The sequence below is a fragment of the Denticeps clupeoides genome, chromosome 4, assembly GCF_900700375.1.
Source record: "Denticeps clupeoides chromosome 4, fDenClu1.1, whole genome shotgun sequence".
Taxonomy (NCBI): domain Eukaryota; kingdom Metazoa; phylum Chordata; class Actinopteri; order Clupeiformes; family Denticipitidae; genus Denticeps; species Denticeps clupeoides.
In genome coordinates this window covers 4,961,742-4,979,736 of record NC_041710.1, presented here as the reverse complement: position 1 = coordinate 4,979,736, position 17,995 = coordinate 4,961,742, and the positions used below count along the sequence as shown (strand labels likewise).

Below are 17,995 nucleotides of genomic sequence, written 5' to 3'. Positions count from 1 at the left end.
TAAAGGAAATACCTCTACAGTGTCGTGGTATTGAGGCACAATTCACCAAATTACATTCCAGCGACTTACAGTAGCAAATAACATTGTGGAATGCTCCTGAAATGAAATGACGCCGAGACATCTGCACAAAGATTCACCAGATATGGTCTTTATGCCTCAACACATGTTTTTACAACATTCTTTAATATTTATTTATTAAGCATGTACAGCTGTTCCAGAACAACATCACCAGCAACCAGCAACTGCGGCTCTTCCAGAACTCCCCAGGAATCTCTGTAAAAGCTCACAATGAAATCCTGCTGCTGCCCGTTATAATAACTGATTTAATCAGATCCTGTCATTATAGTTATTTTTGGCTTCATTTTAGTTATAGTATAGTATAAATATGTCATTTTAGTCTTTATTATTCTTAGTCACGTCCAGACTAATATTAGTCTGAGCATTTCTTATTTTAGTCAGAATTATTCTTATTTTAGTCAGAATTATTCTTATTTAGTTTTAGTCAACAAGAACTGATTTTTTTTAGTAATGCTATTCTATTTAACTTATACAACAAGCATACTACAATAGACAAAAACAACATTTTAGAATGCAAGAATGCAAGAAGGTTTCTTCATCTTTTTCTCCCAGTCACCTGCTAACCCACCACAATATATCTATGACCTACCACAAGCATTCTGAAGTCTAAATAATGCGTGAACGGGAATCGAGGAAGTGACGTCATCTGTGCTACCAAATGGGAGACACGGGAACCAGGAAAAATAATAATAATAACTGGATTAAACGAGAGGAAATAATGTCTCGTCTTGTTAATGCCAACGAAATAAAAAAATAAACCTTTTAGTATAGTTTTTGTTTTGTGAACCACATTTAGTCTCTTTTTATTCATCAACAATATTACATGATATATTTCGTTATAGTTATCGTGAAATGACCAGCTTTTACGCTCCATCTCCGTCACGTCACGTCATAAAGGTTTGTTGAGTAAAAAACAACGCTACCTGTCATGAAACATAATAATGTCTGCTGTCATTCAAGTGACTAAATACATGTTTGATAGTCACCACTAATGCTGGACCGCTGAAAAAGTTTCCTGTGCTCAAGAACTCAGCGGCCCGAAGGAAACCTTCTTCAAATATCTCCGATGTCTGAACACTCCTACCCTCGATTTAATGTGGTAACGGGGACAGCGTGATATCTTTCGGGCACCTTGTTGATCCAGGTGGTGATGGCGTCCTCGGCATCGTAGGGGATGTCCTCGTCGGGGAAGAGCGGCGAGTATCTCTGCACGCAGGCCAGCACCCGCTCCACGCTCACCATCTCCACTGTGTAGGCCATCATCAGCGTGTCGATCATGGCCAGGTGAGAACTCTGTAACACAGCAGACACAGACTTTCACACACGTCCGCCAGGGAAAGAGAGAGGGAGGGAGAGAAGGCATCTGGAAATGCCAAACGTCTTTATCCTTTGTGTTTCTAATCTTTTATATTTTGATTTTGAAATGTGAGAACTGAGGGTCAGCAGTGACATAAAGAATGGCATTCTGCTGCCCTTTGCACACTGGTCCTGCCTCTTCCTGCCACTGAAAAACCATTCTTTATCAGCACAACACAGAGGCTCTCACTACACAATCATAACTGGTTTACTAATATATTAATTAACAAGATTTATGGGCAGACAGATACACACACAGACAGACAGATTGATGGAATACATGGAACACAAAGAGAAAATCTATGCCATTATAATGTGAATACTCTTCATTTCTGACCATAAACAAAAGCATCCATTGTACTTCGGCTAATAACATGAAATAAATTAATATTTGCGGTTGTTTTGTGTGTTTGGGTATTTTTACTGGCTAGAATTAATCAGCCATTTTTGGCGACACCAAGCTGACATTAAGTTTTAAAGTCTTTTTGCGTTCTAAATTATTTAACATTGTATATGCAATGCATGCGTCATGTATTATCAGCACTTTGGTAAGTTTTTGTAAGTGCTTATAAATTTGGCAGTTGGAATGAAGAAAATGGTCTTTTATTATGAAGAAAATAGCTTAACATGACACAGGCCTCTATTTACTACAACACAGTCTCTTCCAAAATTTCCAAAAAAGTTGTTCCCCGTCTTGCGCTGAAACCCAGAGACTTGTTTAAAAGTTGTTCCCTTATGGGCTTAATCACTGTGGAGGCTTCAAACGACAGAACCTCATCGCTGCGAGATTATATCTACAGAGCAAAGTACAGTGCAGACTGTTTACCGCCCAGGAACGCTGCGTACGCTCAGACAGTGGGACTCCTCGTGGCCACGGACACGTAAAAACGCATACTGACACATGCACATTCGACACAGACGGCTTGGACCATGGAAACCCAAACATGTTAGCAGCCGAAGCGACAACCCCTGAAAAAAAAAAAAAAAAAGCGTGACTGAAACATCTGGAAACCTGACACCTGACTGTAGATATCTTCAAAGGAATGGACGGTGGGTGGCCTAGTGGGTAAAACACTAGTCTATGAGCCAGAAGACCACAAAGTCACAGGTTCAAACCCTACTTACTTGTGTCTCTGTCCCTGTAACTACTGATTGTAAGCCTCTCTCTTTCGATAAATGTAAATGTGTTGGACGCCATGGTACTCCACTTCGGTAGAATCGGGACCAGTCATCGCACCTCAGCACGTGGTATGAGATTCCTTATAGATTTTTGCACGAACGTGAGCTGAACTGTGTACAGTCAATAAAGGCTTTTAAAAGCATCTGTCCCTCTTTAATCCCGCAGGTCAGACTCGGCGGTTGATGGCCAGTCTGGGCGACGTCCTGCAGGCTGCGCGTCTCGGAGCTACGTCTGCGCTTGGCTGGGACTGGATGACCGTATATGGCTTTACGGCAGAATGCTGACCCTGCACACGATTGGGTTCATCTCCCAACTAAACCACAGTGCTGGTGAACGGCTGGCGGCAGTCCAAATGAGCGAGTTAAAGCACCGATGACGTTAGCACTAGATCATTTGCATGAAAGCACCCGATTGGCCAGCTTGCAGAAGCGTGCACTTAATTAGTTAACTTTTTTAATCGATTGTAAGACCTCCCTACTACTGTGAGGACAGTACCTTGATCAAGGGGACCTCCGGTTTGGGATTTCTTCGGTCATGAGTCCACTTCTTTTCCCCGTTAGGCCACCACTGCCCCATAACTGATTACATTATACGTTATAATGCATGAATGTAATACTAATGTAGCACAAAGGCGTTCAGAGACGCCTCCACACACTGATAGTCTTGAGTCTACAGCTATCCATGAATCGCATATTTTTTTGAATGACATATAATGATGTAAGTCATTGGCTTTTACAAATATACAGAAGTACCAAAAGAGAGAACCACCTTGAGAGTGCTGATCCATTTTAGAGAGTAATATTAATCTCCTCTCCAGTCACACCGTCAGAAGAACCGAAGCCGCACTCTGACCCAGCTCGCCCTGACATTCCTTTAGAAATTATACTGACGCGTGAAGTAGGGCGTGGCTGCTCAGTGCATCTATGGAACATCTGCGCTGACGCATCCACTTTTTTGCTGGACAGATTACTTGGGGTGAAACGTCAGGATGAGGTTAAATGCCAAGAAAGCTACATAATAATGCAGGCCACAAAACAAGACAATAAGAGCGCTATCGGTACGTCTGGTGTGCCAAGACCCCTGGCAGACACTTTTATACAGATGAGGAACAACAGGAAGACTTTGGAACTGGTGTGATGGCCTTAGGCCGTGATGCATCAGCGTGGTTCCCAAAACACCTTCCACAAAAGGAACTTATTTGTTAAAAACACAGAGCGTTTTTCCACTGATTGGAGAAAATCTAATGCCGCTTTCAGACCGAATGTGCTGCGCTCGCACAAAAAATGTGCGTGTTTTTCCAAATTTCCGGTTAGACGCTAATGTCGCGTTATGGACCTCTGGGCACTCTCCTCCATTCCTGCTTCATGTGTGTGTTTCGAAGTGGCAGAAAGAACACTTGCCCGCTTTGATTTTATTGCACAAAAATGCACCACGGCACGATTATGGTTCTCAAAGCCTTGATTACTTCACGTGATGTTTTCGGATAAAAGAGTTAAGGACAGTTGAGCAAAAAATGAGCAAAAAAAAAAAAGGTTGCTGTTCAGTCTGCGCTCACCTGACACCACAAACTCCAGAAAACCGCCTGGTTCAGACGTCCCTGGCATCGTGTGACCGCGGACTGAACAGCAACCTTTTTTTGCTCATTGGAACAAATCTAAAGCCGTTTTCCAGAGCGACTTACAACCAGTAGTTACAGGGACAGTCCCCCACTGGAGCAACTTAGGGTTAAGTGTCTTGCTCAGGGACACAATGGTAGTAAGTGGGGTTTGAACCTGGGTCTTCTGGTTCATAGGCGAGTGTGTTACCCACTAGGCTACTACCACCCCTTTAAGATGATAATGTCATGTTGTAGATTTTTTTTTTTTTTTTAGATCTCTGGACACTCAGATCAAGATCAGCTTTTCCTCCATTCCTGTTCGGCAGACCGAACAACTTTGAAACTCCTACCCGGAGTGGCGCTGGACTCAGATCAGGCCGCCACAGTAACTACTGTTTAACGAGTCTTCGTCACTTGCTCGGTTCTCCGTAAGGTGACCTGCCCTGCTCACACAGCTGATGCTGCACAGCACAAAGTTTGTTTAATGTCCGGTCTCACTGCTTTGTGAACTTGCGGTCTTGTATGGAGGTCAATTTTTGGGCTGTGGCTCAGTGGGTGGTAGTAGCCTAGTGGGTAACACACACTGCCTATGAACCAGAAGACCCAGGTTCACATCCCACTTACTACCATCGTGTTCACAAGACACTTAACCCTGAGTTGATCCAGGGGGGGACTGTCCCTATAACTACTGATTGTAAGTCGCTCTGGATAAGGGCGTCTGATAAATGCTGTAAATGTAAATGTTGTCCACTTCTACTTAGTTTTATCATTTTTGTCCAGCCATGCACCGGAAACATTCTTTGTCTGTAGCTTAAGGGCACAAAAACAACAAGTTTCTCCGCCCACGTCTCCTAGTCACGCTCAGGCTCTGAAGGAAATAGCTGAATAACGCTACTACAGGCCTAACGCACACTCGTCTCTCCACACGAAGAAATACACACAATTCCCCCTGTATGCGCTCCCGTCGAATGGCAGAGCGAAGGGTGGAGCTTGTGCAGCTGGAAATAACACTGAGAGGGGAGACGGGAGAGCGTGTGTGTGTGTGTGCATGCTCTATACGTGTCTGCTCTTGTGCTAAGACCCCACCCTCTGAGCTACTGCAGCACTGCGTCTGCACGCATTCCTGTGTGCACGCGCACGCACGCACATTTTGCCCCTCTACCTGCAGCCGGCCGAAAATCTGCTGAGGTTTCCGTCGCGCGCGGGGAATAACGAATCCCTGGACCGCGTGCTTGCGTGTGTCAGGGTTGTGGTGGGTTGAGATAGGCTGAGGGGACAGGCTGGCCGGGTGACCGTGCCTGCAGACAGCAGACGAATCAAGGTCGAGTTCCAGCGCTACTCTGTCAGAAGGCAGAGAAGAAACGTGCTAGAAGTGGAGCGTGCGCGATAGACCGGCAGGAAAGAGGGCTGCAATGCAGAGACGTGCTTGCACCAACGCAGTCTCCCGAGACCAGACTGCAACCTTCCCACCCACCCGACATGGGTGTGATCACGGGTATATTCTTTTTAAATAAACGGTCGCTGTCAATGCTGTCAATTGGGTGGTGGAAGCCTAGTGGGTAACACACTCGCCTATGAACCAGAAGACCCGGGTTCGAATCCCACTTACTACCATTGTGTCCCTGAGCAAGATACTTAACCCTAAATTGCTCCAGGGGGACTGTCCCTGTAACTACTGGTTGTAAGTCGCTCTGGATAAGGGCGTCTGATAAATGCCGTAAATGTAAATGTAAATGCAACTGCATATGCGTCGCCGTGACCGTGCAGGGAGCACTCCAGCCGCAGCCAATCGCGATAACATGGCTGCTTAAATCCTACGGATGGGCCAACAAGTTCACATTTGGGAAAATTGCATAAATGGATTTCCTATACCTGCATCTGCATAAGTTTATTAATATTATAGCAATCGTTAGAGTAACAGTATTACAGCAAGCTTTTAATCGAAATTGATACTTTGCAAAATGTGCATAGTTTAACATTTTTTATCAATTGACAGCATGAGTTATTACTATACTGTAACATAACGGGACATTATTTCACAGCCTCATACAGACAGACAGCATTTCAACACCAGGACATATTATTCTTAACTGATTCATGAATATTTCATGCCATTATGGTACGTCATATCATATCATGCATGTATCATACTGTGAAATACCATGCTTTACACATGCCTCTCTTGACTATGAGTGGGAATCCCAGAGATGTGGTGATATGGTGTCCTACAATACAATCATGGTATCTATGTAACTGAAGAAGAATCTGAATTTTATAAGCTGTCAAATGCAGAGAATAGTTTTTATAGTTTTCAGTCCATGTTGGGTTTTCCTCTGAGCAAAAAAGAGAAGACCTTTGTATATTCATATTATAATGCTGTCTCCATTAAACATTTCATTTCCATTAGGCTCCTTTGTATCCTTAGTATTGGTATATATAACCTTTGTTATATACTGTGAAGAACGACTAAACCGATAACAACAGATATACACACAGCGAAGGAGATCTTATTCACATCCCACTCACCATCTGTATGGGGCTGCTGCTCAGATCCCTCTCCGTGACCAGCCTCTCCTGGTCGGTAACATACAGGCCCTTCTGAGCGAGTGCCTGGATGACGGCGTTGTGGCCCAGCAGGGGCTTTGCTGTGTCACTGCGTAGGATGAGGCTCCCGGCACGGCAGTAGAGCTCCGCAGAGAGCAGCAGGGAAGCCACCGGTGGCTTCAGGTGCTCCTGGTCATATTGGTCCTTGTAAAAGGGCACCTGTAGGTCCTCTGGAACGCTGTCTGTGGATAGACACATGGGAAGCGACTCTCAGAATATGCTTGGTTTTTGGTGAAGGAGAAGCTTCCGTAATGTACAGTACAGGCCAAAAGTTTGTACACACCTTCTTATTCAATGTGTTTTCCTTATTTTCATGACCATTTACGTTGGTAGATTCTCACTGAAGGCATCAAAACTATGAATGAACACATGTGGAGTTATGTACTTAACAAAAAGTGGAGACCTGGCCTCCACAGCCACCAGACCTGAAGTGAGATGGTTTGGGGTGAGCTGGACCGCAGAGTGAAGGCAAAGGGGCCAACAAGTGCTAAACACCTCTGGGAACTCCTTCAAGACTGTTGGAAAACCATTTCAGCTGACGACCTCTTGAAGCTTATCGAGAGAATGCCAAGAGTGTGCAAAGCAGTAATCAGAGCAAAAGGCGGCTATTTAGAAGAAACTAGAATATAAAACATGTTTTCAGTTATTTCACCTGTTTTTGTTAAGTACATAACTCCACATGTGTTCATTCATAGTTTTGATGCCTTCAGTGAGAATCTACCAACGTAAATGGTCATAAAGAAGACACATTGGATGAGAAGGTGTGTCCAAACTTTGGCCTGTACTGTATACCATTATGTATATGATTAATCAGTGAATGAACCAATTTTGTTGGATGTTTTAAAAAAGACAAAGGAAAAGACACATAAACGATTTATTCACAAAATACAGCTCCCCATTTGACTTTTTATGAATGACACAGTTTAGAGTACCAATGTTTTTGAGCAGAAATTAAATGTAATGATGTAAACAAATAACCGATTAGCAATCGTTCTGGTAATCACTTGGTCGTTTAGTTGCTGCAGTCCTAGATGTAATAAGATCTTGGACAGAACAGAACAGAAAAATGGCAGCGCCATTCAGCAAGCCACCTTGTTGAGGCCAGAGACGCACAGAGAAAAAAAAAAACGCTGCAGGGAAATTGGGATGGGATTAATAAATGGGATGACACTGTGCATCATAAAATACAGTTTGCTCAGGGCTGATGTGTAGAATGCCAGTCTGTCTCCTCCTCCTGCATAGTGATTTCTACTCAAACCTGTCCACTAATTAATCAATGTGCTTTGCAAAGCTGATAACTGTACAAATATTACATCGTTATCACCATCCATTTTAAAACCGCAAGCACCCTGATGTAGACTACACGTAGGCCAACATATATCACTCCAACCTACTTTGGACATTTTTTCTGTAAACCGTGCCTTGGACTCGTTTATGGCTCTGCACTCCAGGGCTGTAAGGCAGCTTTCTTGTCTTCCTCAGATATGCTCTCAGCAGAAACGGCCAAAACGTCCATCCAAGTCTCACATCAGTGTATGTATAAAATATACAGAAATTGTTTTGTCACATGGACAACAGCTATTTGTGTCATGGTGTTTGACTGTCTTTGTTCTGTGCTTATTCTAAGTTCTAAAAAAAGACGAATACAATAAAACCACAAAAAGCATCAGATGGTCTTGCTGGGTTCATGACCTGAAATACTGATATATATATAAAAAAAAACGACCTTCTATCTCTAAACCAGTGCTTGGCAACAATGTAATATTTCAATCGCATTAATCGCGTGACGATTCTGCATCGATGCAATGCAGAATATAAGCGATCGTGTCATAATGATGTTGCTTGGTGATTTTCTGGCGGCGGTATAAAAATAAAACTGTGGTAGAAGTTTGGCCTCGTTCACATGGACATTCATAAGGAACGCCCCTTGAACCGAACGCTGGTTCTGCTCTAGTTTGTTTTGCGCCAATGAGCAGAAAACTGGAGCACGAATAAAACGCCGTAACGGCAGAAAAAACACCTGGTTCAGACGTCCGTGTGGACTCTCCTCTCCCTGACGTATTCGAAAACATAATGTGAAGTAATGTAAAAAAACATTTATGGTATGCATCATGATGCATCGATAATCGAGGCCCTGACAAATCGTAATCAGTAATATTTACATTTACAGCATTTATCAGACGCCCTTATCCAGAGCGTCTTACAATCAGTAGTTACAGGGACAGTCTCCCTGGAGCAATTTAGGGTTAAGTGTCTTGCTCAGGGACACAATGGTAGTAAGTGGGATTCGAACCCGGGTCTTCTGGTTCATAGGCGAGTGTGTTACCCACTAGGCTACTACCACCCATTCAGTAATAAATTCTAAATTCTTTCTCTCTTTTTTAGGTGCGATTTTCCGTGGAAGAAAAAAAAAAAAGAAAAACACAGTCACTCAAGTTAAAACTAAAATTAAAAGTGAATAAAACCAAAATCGGCCATAAAATTGTCTCATACGTACGTGATGCGTATGAGACACTACTGCTATAAACATGACTACGGGGACACGCTAGCTGTTTCAGACCTTGGCCTCTTAGTGCGGACACATAAGGCCTGAATTGCAGAAAACGGCCGTGAGAGATTTCATTACTAGCATTCAATTGATCAGCCTGTTATCTCATTGTCCAATAAACTCTCGACAGCGAGCAAACATCCCCCGACTCCTTGCTTTCTGAGGCTGCGAAATCCTTTACAATTCTATGGATCGGCTATTTAGTTATCAGATAGTAGTACAGATGTCATGAAAAACCCTACAGCAAAAAACAACAAGCGGTCAAAGATCTGCTGCAGACGTCTACTGACTCGACTGCAAAACTTGGACAACCTCGGAGATTTTTTTTTTTAAAGGCCATTCGCAGGAACCGTGCCCTGTTTTTAAAATGTCTTCAGAATTCCCATCTGTCCTTGGCAGAAATGAACCCAGCAATTTCGAGACTGTTAGTCAACCACATGAAGCGCTGAGCAAAACCGGGCCGGCCTCTTCAGGAAGAATGTTCGATGCACATTACAATATGGAAAGAAAAAAAAACCTACAAAAAAACACACACAGAGCTCCAGACCCATCTGTGTGTCACTGGGATGCACTTTTTCCCCTCCTTTTAAACTCATTAGTACACAATGTAAATCTGATTTGCCGAACAGCCTTAAAAATAGCTGGCCGCTCTTCGCTCCGCCCGAAACCGAACAGCACGTCAAAACAGAGGAGCCTTTCATGGCAAGAGAGGACGGTGTGAACTTGACCACTCGTCTGCTGGCCTCTCATTTCTCCCACAAGGCTCAGGAGAGGCCTGGAACCGACTTGAGAATGTGTTGAAAGGAGGGGGGGGGGGGGGGGGACTTGGATTTCTGGTCTCGCCGGGGTCGCTTCCTATCTCCTCGCGTACACGTCACAGTACGGCAGCAACAGGAAAGCCGACCAAAGTGCACCGCGTTTGCTCAACTTTTAAGAGTTTTTGTGGAAGTTAAATCCATGATTTCTACGAGTCTCCTTAAAAAACCTCTTGATGTTGCAACCATCAGTCACAATCTGTCCAGACCACAGCTCAGGCAACATCTGACAAGCACAGTAGGCCAATTAGAACAGATGCTTTAAAATGTCCATCATAGAAAGGCCTGTTTAATGTAAGTATTTCCTAAAAAGGAGACATCTAGTGGAAGGTCATTCCACCAGCCAGCAGCCAAGACAGAGAAAGGTCTGGATGAATGCTTTCCTAGTACCCTAAAGAGATGGTGGTACCAGTCTGGAGCATGAGGTAGGACGGTGCTGACATTTCTTTGGCTTTGTAGGCCGGCATCGGTGTTTTGGATCTGATGTGGGGGCAGCTACAGGAAGCCTTCACTGGAAGGTTCTATTAACCCGTCCTTTATCAGGAGAACACATGGGTTCGTGAACAATGGGGCTTGTTCGGCTGCTCATCCCACCACTGCTGCTCCAAGAGCAGGACTTTTCCTCTGTGTCAGCCGTGAGAGAGGAAAGAGACAGGAAGTAGCTTTCTTTCACAGGAAGAAGCCAAAGCGGGCTGGGGGGAGGGTGGGATCTATTGTGCGGTCGAACCCAAAATGTGTCACCCTGGAATCTGTTCTTCGTCCGATTCCGTCTCCATACGTAATTAAACCAGGGTCTCAAATCATGTTCCTTTTCTTCGAAATGTTCAGTAGCAGGCCACTGTTTTAGAACCCGTGCTAAGCACAGCGCAAAGCGCGGGGCTTGTTCTCTCCGTGAACCGAGTAAACAAGAAAGAACCGCTTGGCTGTTATCTGCATCTTGAAGAAGAGACGCTAACGGCCCATTTAGTTGGTGTGTAATTATTTCTGTCGCACGGAGCCCGATCCTTAACGTTAAAACCGCGCCTGTCAATGAATAACATGCGCAAACATCATTGGAGATGTTTTATTCTTGCTTTATCTACTTATTTATGTGAATTGCGAGGATGCCTTTGACACCACGTTTAGCGCATAGTGCTGCACTAAGCACCAGTTTGAAAATGGTGCCCAGTTATAATATGATTGGACGTAACTGAAAGTGAAGTGATTGTCACTTGTGATACACAGCAGCACAGCACACAGTGCACACAGTGAAATGTGTCCTCTGTATTTAACCCATCACCCTTGGTGAGCAGTGGGCGGCCATGACAGGCGCCCGGGGAGCAGTGTGTGGGGACGGTGCTTTGCTCAGTGGCACCTCAGTGGCACCTTGGCGGATCGGTATTCGAACCGGCAACCTTCTGATTACGGGGCCGCTTCCTTAACCGCAAGGCCACCACTGCCCCTTCCGGTCACTTTAACGCTGTCCCCACGATTGGTGTTTTCATGGTGGCTCAGAGGATAAATGTGACCTGGGTTGGACTGAGAGCCTCCTACAAATGACTGTACGATGACAAACGGCCATGCCGTTTGTTGTGGTAATGCCTGCTCGTCCTGCAGAGTGTCCTCAAACACTGAGTCACATGTCAACTGCTCAGGACCTCCTGACTCCCTGACGTGTCGTGATGTAACTCTCGTCTCGGCGCTGGCATCACACCACAGATGTCCCGGAGGACCGAGTCTATTTACGTCAGCCGCGTGCTCCACTTGGCGGTTTAGAAACCCTCCTCAGCTCCCTCCGAAACCGCGGACCTTCAAGTCATGCGGATGCTCTTTCGTTTCGCGAGCAACGCGCAGAGGCCGAACGCGCTGCCGCCTCCTTCCGCCCGGGACTCCTCTGTTGTGGTCTGCGCCGCGAACCCGGGCCAGGGCCGAGCCGGGGGGACGCCAATTATCTCCGAACTGTGGGAAAAGCGGCCCAGGACCAGGCAGACCGACTTCGCTGTCAGACAATGGCGGCTCTTCGTTTCCATACCCAGGCGCCACGGGGCAGTTTTTCAAATCTCATGGTAGTGGCCTAGCGGGGTAACACACTCGCCTATAAACCAGACGACCCAGGTTCAAACCCCACTTACTACCATCGTGTCCCTGAGCAAGACACGTAACCCTAAATTGCTCCAGGGGGGACTGTCCCTGTAACTACTGATTGTAGTTCGCTCTGGATAAGGGCGTCTGATAAATACAGTAAATGTAAATGTATTCAATGAATCAATTAAACCAAACAGATATGAACTAAATAAAATTATTATTATTATTATTAATAATAATAATACTACACGCCATCTGCAACTAACGCTGTGTCGAATTGTGACACTCGGATCTGAGGTATAAAAAAAAAAAAAAAAAAAAAAACCTTGTCAAGGAGCCCTGGCTTCACTTTTTCCCCCTTTATTGTCCCGCTCGGGATCTGCCGCGTTCAGCCAGACATTCCTCGGGAATTCCCGCAGGAAGTTGTCCCCGTTTCCCCGCCGCTCTCAAACCCACCTCGGCAACTTTAAACAAATGAGCGGTGGTTTGTTTCCAAGACATAAATCGCCTCAGCAATATTTCGCTGTATTTGACTGTAAGTCAAGCGGCCGAATAAAAAACGCACAACTGTTGCTTACCGTGGCGATATTATTACGCGCAAAACGCGTAAAGACCGGTTTTAATGCCATTGCTTGTTATTTAATAGCGTATAGTGAATATATATATTTTTAGTTTTTTTTTTTTTTTTTAAACAATTATGCAAACACGCAGACAGGAGAGCGCCACCTACCGGAGCCGAAGGCTTTGGCGACGAGCCACGTCAAACTACAGGATGTTTTAGCCCTTCTGAAATCATAGAGGTCAAAAGACTTAATCGCCGGAACGACGAATGTCCTTCTGCCCTCCTTCATGTCGGCCGCATGCTCCATGCTGACGCGGCGAGGGGAGAATTCAGGCCGCCGACATCCCCGCAATCCGAGCCAATGCGCAAAGCCAAAAGCCCTGCGGCGACTATTATTATTATTATTACAATGATTATTATGAGCTATTGCTGCGATATCAGGTCATCCCCGGCGAGGGCGCCGATCTCCATCCAGCTGCGGCGGTTCTTCATCCTCCTTCGCCTGACATTCTCCTCCGGCAAGCCGGGGATGGTCACGGCGCCTCACGCGGCGGACAAGCTCGCTCCCGCTCCGCCCGGGGCCGCGGCGTTCGTTCGCAGGGACGGGGACGGGGACATCCTCCTGCGCGTCAACTTTCCGGCAGTCGTCCTCCTCCCCCTCCCGCTCGCCGGAGCGCCCGACTTCTCTCCCTGCGGGTTTTTTTCCTGCTGCCGCACTGGCCTCGTCAGGCGGGGCGGCCGTGTGCGCATGCGCGCTCCGCCCAGCCCGCACCGCGGGCACGCGCTTCCGCCGCGGAGGGGCGATTCGTCGACTGCGTCGATTTTCTTTTTACTCGAAACTCGCCAAAAAAAAAATTTGTGTTTGTGGTATGCTTCGGATACACGTTACCAGCGATACAACCAAACACATACAGCTTATTACATGCGTAATATGTACCTAATAACATGCATATTTAATAACCAGATTACAGCATGTGTACACAAGATTTACATTTACATTTACAGCATTTATCAGACGCCCTTATCCAGAGCGACTTACAATCAGTAGTTACAGGGACAGCCTCCCTGGAGCAACTTAGGGTTAAGTGTCTTGCTCAGGGACACAATGGTAGTAAGTGGGATTCGAACCCGGGTCTTCTGGTTCATAGGCGAGTGTGTTACCCACTAGGCTACTTCCACCCAACAAGATGTGTATTAGCAAGGGTCTGAGGACACAACACAGTTCAATACATCAGTTCAACGCAGGAAAAAAACAACGAATTTGGTGCTTTAACGGTTCTTATTTAACAAATAGGCTTAACACCCGAATATATACAGATTTTATATAGATAGAAGGGGGCTGTCCTGTCTGAATCCATCATTATATACCCACACAATGATTCAAACATGTACAGGAGTTTCCCTGAAGCTCAGGATGAGCCAAAATTGGGGTTTTGCTCTAACCGTTGTGCCTGTACGACTTGGTCAAATTCATGCACAGATAATGTTTGCATTTAAAAATTCTAAAAAAGGGAAAACGATTGAAAGATCTTTGCTTTCGAAAGACTGGAACGATGCTCCGGGACACTCTAGCACCTCCTTACAGCTGTAATTTGAAGTTGTTGGTGGCCCTGCTCCGGATCTCGATGTCTGTGGTGGAGTGGAAAACAGCTCGGCCGTGGTGTGGAGCGATTCGCTGTGCCATCTGCCCAGGTCTGCTCTGGAAGGTGGTGTACCTGTGTCCCCACTGTGGAGGGCTGTGGAGGCAGCATCATACGTCGTGGTCCCACACGAGGTTCACGATTAGAGCTGTCAACGCCAGTAAAGACAAAGATCAGGAGTCGTGAAAGCATTTATTATTGCTGCACGAATTGTGACGATGACGCTTAAGGTGACTGTTGTCATGGTAACAGCTTCGATCCCTTATCTTTATGTACCGAAATCAGTAGTTTGTGGCAGCAGTGGAACTAACTGTATCGGTGGACAGGAAGGGGTGTGTTCCATCTGCTGAGGGCATCAGCCTGAGAAAATGGCCGAGTAATTACCAACCCTGACAGAACAGCCTTTTATCTGGCGAACAGAAGGCAAGAGAGAGAGAGAACACTGGGAATCCACGCACTCTCTCGCTTTCTCTCTTTCATCCGCACACAATATCTGTCACTCACTCGCCATTAGTGAAGGCTGCTATCTGGCCTACCAACTGAGCTTAAATATTGTACATTTAGATCTTTTCCTCCACAAGCCTGTCTGGCCCTTAGTGGCACAAAATTGTCACCTTAACTGAACAGCAGAGGGTTTTCACGAGTGGCCCGTAACTCATAAACTCTTTTATTGGATTCAGGAATAAACAGAACAAGCACTGAAAGACGACATGGAAGACAGATGAGCAGCAAATGATGAGGTATCAAGAAAGAAAGACTCAGATGCGGCTTTCCAACTTCTGAAGATTTTACAGATGTAATTGCAAAAAATATGGAATTAATGCAGGTAAACATTTTTTTAAGTCCTAGTGAATCTAACGCAAACACTGACCCCTACTGGGCATAAACAGAATTGCGTCTGTAACACTTTACTTTACTTTACTTTACTTTACTTTATTTAGCAGACGCTTTTATCCAAAGCGACTTACAATAGGAAGACACCAGCAATTCTCGTTCGATTTCTATAGAATATCGAGTTTACAAACTAAGAGCCCTGATAAAACACTTACACCTAAAACAAGTAAAGTATATGAAGTATAGTATTATACGAACTGTAACCAACATGCAGTGTACATTTAATAAAAAAGTAAAAAAAATATTATTGTATCTATTATTGCTTGCTGTTTGTTAGTTAATCATGTAATACATTATCACACACGGTGTCATGACCTCAGAGTTCATGTTATGTTCATGCTATAGTGTTGTAGTCTTACAAGTTGAATACAGCGATGCTCATTTCTTTCCTGTAATGTTGTTTCAGTGTCATCAGAATTAGAATGGCGCCATGCACAATTAGGTCTGATGCAGCAAACTCCAATATATATATAGATTGAGATTATATATATATTACCTTAAATCCAATTTCCTTAATCCAACCATTATTATTATTTTTTTTGTAAAACTATAACAAACATGGGTAAATTAGGAAAAAATATTATACAGTTTTTGGCAGGTTCTGTACAGGACGGTTGTAATTCTCACTTTTATTCACTAGATGTCAGGATCATTCTGTGCATGGAGTCAGACAAACAAAACTCAGACAGAGTTAACCTATAAATTATGTGACATAAAAATATTAGATAATAGCATATCATTCTATAAAACTGTAATTATTAGCTTTTAATATGATTCACAGGACATTATGATATAATGACATCATTATTTTGGATCTTTGGAGCTGTAAGGATTCAGATAATGTCCATCTTTCACCAATAAGACATTATCATGCAAAATACTGCCCCTCCCCTCCTGAAACACACACAAAAACTTATGATCACACACACAAAACAGCAGCATCACACACAAAGAGGGCTGTGTCTCGCACAAATATGTCTTGTCCTCACAGAGAGACAACACATACAGTGTTTTCACAGCCTTCATACACAGAGTGACTTTGCCGGGCAATGCCTCCATCGTCTCCAGGCTAGTACGACACAAAGCCACACAAACACACACTGAGGATGCTCACATAGAACCACCTTCTTGTACTCTAAAATGCTGCACACAGAAGAGATATTGACACTTTTGCCCGCGGCTCTGTAACAGTTTCCTCGTTTTTTTCTCAGCGGTTCATCACATAATTTATGTGCATTTTATAGAGCGAACAGGAACAAGGGCCTACATAATGTGCGTGTCATTGTTCAGTGGCCTTTTCAGAAGCCCTTGTGCAGCGCGAACATCCTCGAAAATCCAAGGACTGATGTTCAGGCTTCGAGGAGAGAATATTAAAATGGCTGTGACGAAAACCCCAGAGCAGAGCATATAAAGTCATAATCATGAGCCTCAGTCTGCTACATGTATTTTTAAACGCGCTGGAAGCTTGAAGTCTGTATTTACAGGGGGTGGGGTGGTGATGCCAGGCAAAATGAAGGCCTAGCCATATGTTTTTCTGTTCCTGGTCCAAGATGCTTTTCCAGGCACACTGCTTTAAATTTACACCTATAATCAGTGTCTATAGAAGTGTATGTTTGTTCATTTTCCCTGGACTTCTTTGGCATTTTTTTTTTTTTGGTGTTTATTGTACTCTTCCAACCAACACGACCAACAAAAAATCCTAAATCCTTCTATCTGCTTTTAAATAACAGGCATAGTTTTATATTATAATATTCACAAAAATTATCTTGACAATCACATTCAGACCATGCCATGCTTTAAGTAGAGCTTTTCTAAAGATGACTATTTCTTCAGATCTACACTTGAAAAGTTTGAACCGATGGACAAAATGTTTGCAAAATGTGTGATTATTAATTACATTTTAAATTGATTGACACCCTTTTCATACATTTAAATTTTATGAAAAAAAATGCTCCTTCTCATGAACTTTCAGTATGATGAAATTTGGTTAAACAACAGGCATTTGAAGATTCTGATTGTCATTTTGTATTTTATTTATATTTCTGTATGATGTCATAGTAAAGAACCCATGCACAATGATTCGGGAAGAATAGCTATGGACGTACACAGTGGCACAGGTCTTTGACTGACATGGTGACATACAGTGAACGACATTGTATTCCTTTCTACTTAACTTTGTGTGACAGTGTGACATATAACACGGTGTCAGAACCAACGACATACATCAACATGTCTTCATAGCAATGCATGCTCTAGATTAAAACCGAGGTTGTCATTAGAAGAGCATTGACATGTGAAGCCATGAAGCTGTGGGCATATGCGGCGGCACACGGTTGGCAGAATCAGAAGGCAACGAAGCGAGAGTGAAACATGTCAACCATGGTGCTCCACAGAACAGCCCAGGATGAATCGTGTGCTCAGCATTCGCTCTGGACCCAGAGGAGTAGAGCGTTCTGTCCAGGTGCGTACGTCCAGAACCTCATAAGCATCACCGCAAATAATTCACATTTGGTTGAAATGCATTAAGAATAATGACAACTTTAAATTATTACATCAGGCAGTCAATTGATTAAAACATTTTAGAAATGAACCAGAAAATTAGTCCGATTAGTCCTAAAATGGAAAGCTTACTGTAGTGCACGTTTAAGTCTATGACA

The 17,995-nt window shown here is 44.2% G+C and overlaps 1 protein-coding gene across 4 annotated transcripts in view; it reads right to left on the bottom strand.

Moving 5' to 3' along the window:
- camsap2b (calmodulin regulated spectrin-associated protein family, member 2b) overlaps nucleotides 1–13,539 on the bottom strand; it is a 32,064-nt gene extending 18,525 nt beyond the window's left edge. For all 4 annotated transcript variants that reach the window (XM_028976297.1, XM_028976299.1, XM_028976298.1 and 1 more), the window contains exons 1-3: nucleotides 12,973–13,539; nucleotides 6,738–6,997; nucleotides 1,210–1,371 (exon numbers count right to left, since the gene is read on the bottom strand). In XM_028976297.1, the coding sequence (XP_028832130.1) occupies nucleotides 1,210–1,371; nucleotides 6,738–6,997; nucleotides 12,973–13,111 (561 nt within the window). In that variant the 5' untranslated portion in view covers nucleotides 13,112–13,539. The remainder of the gene's footprint in view (nucleotides 1–1,209; nucleotides 1,372–6,737; nucleotides 6,998–12,972) is intronic.
- Between the last annotated feature and the right edge of the window lie 4,456 nt (nucleotides 13,540–17,995).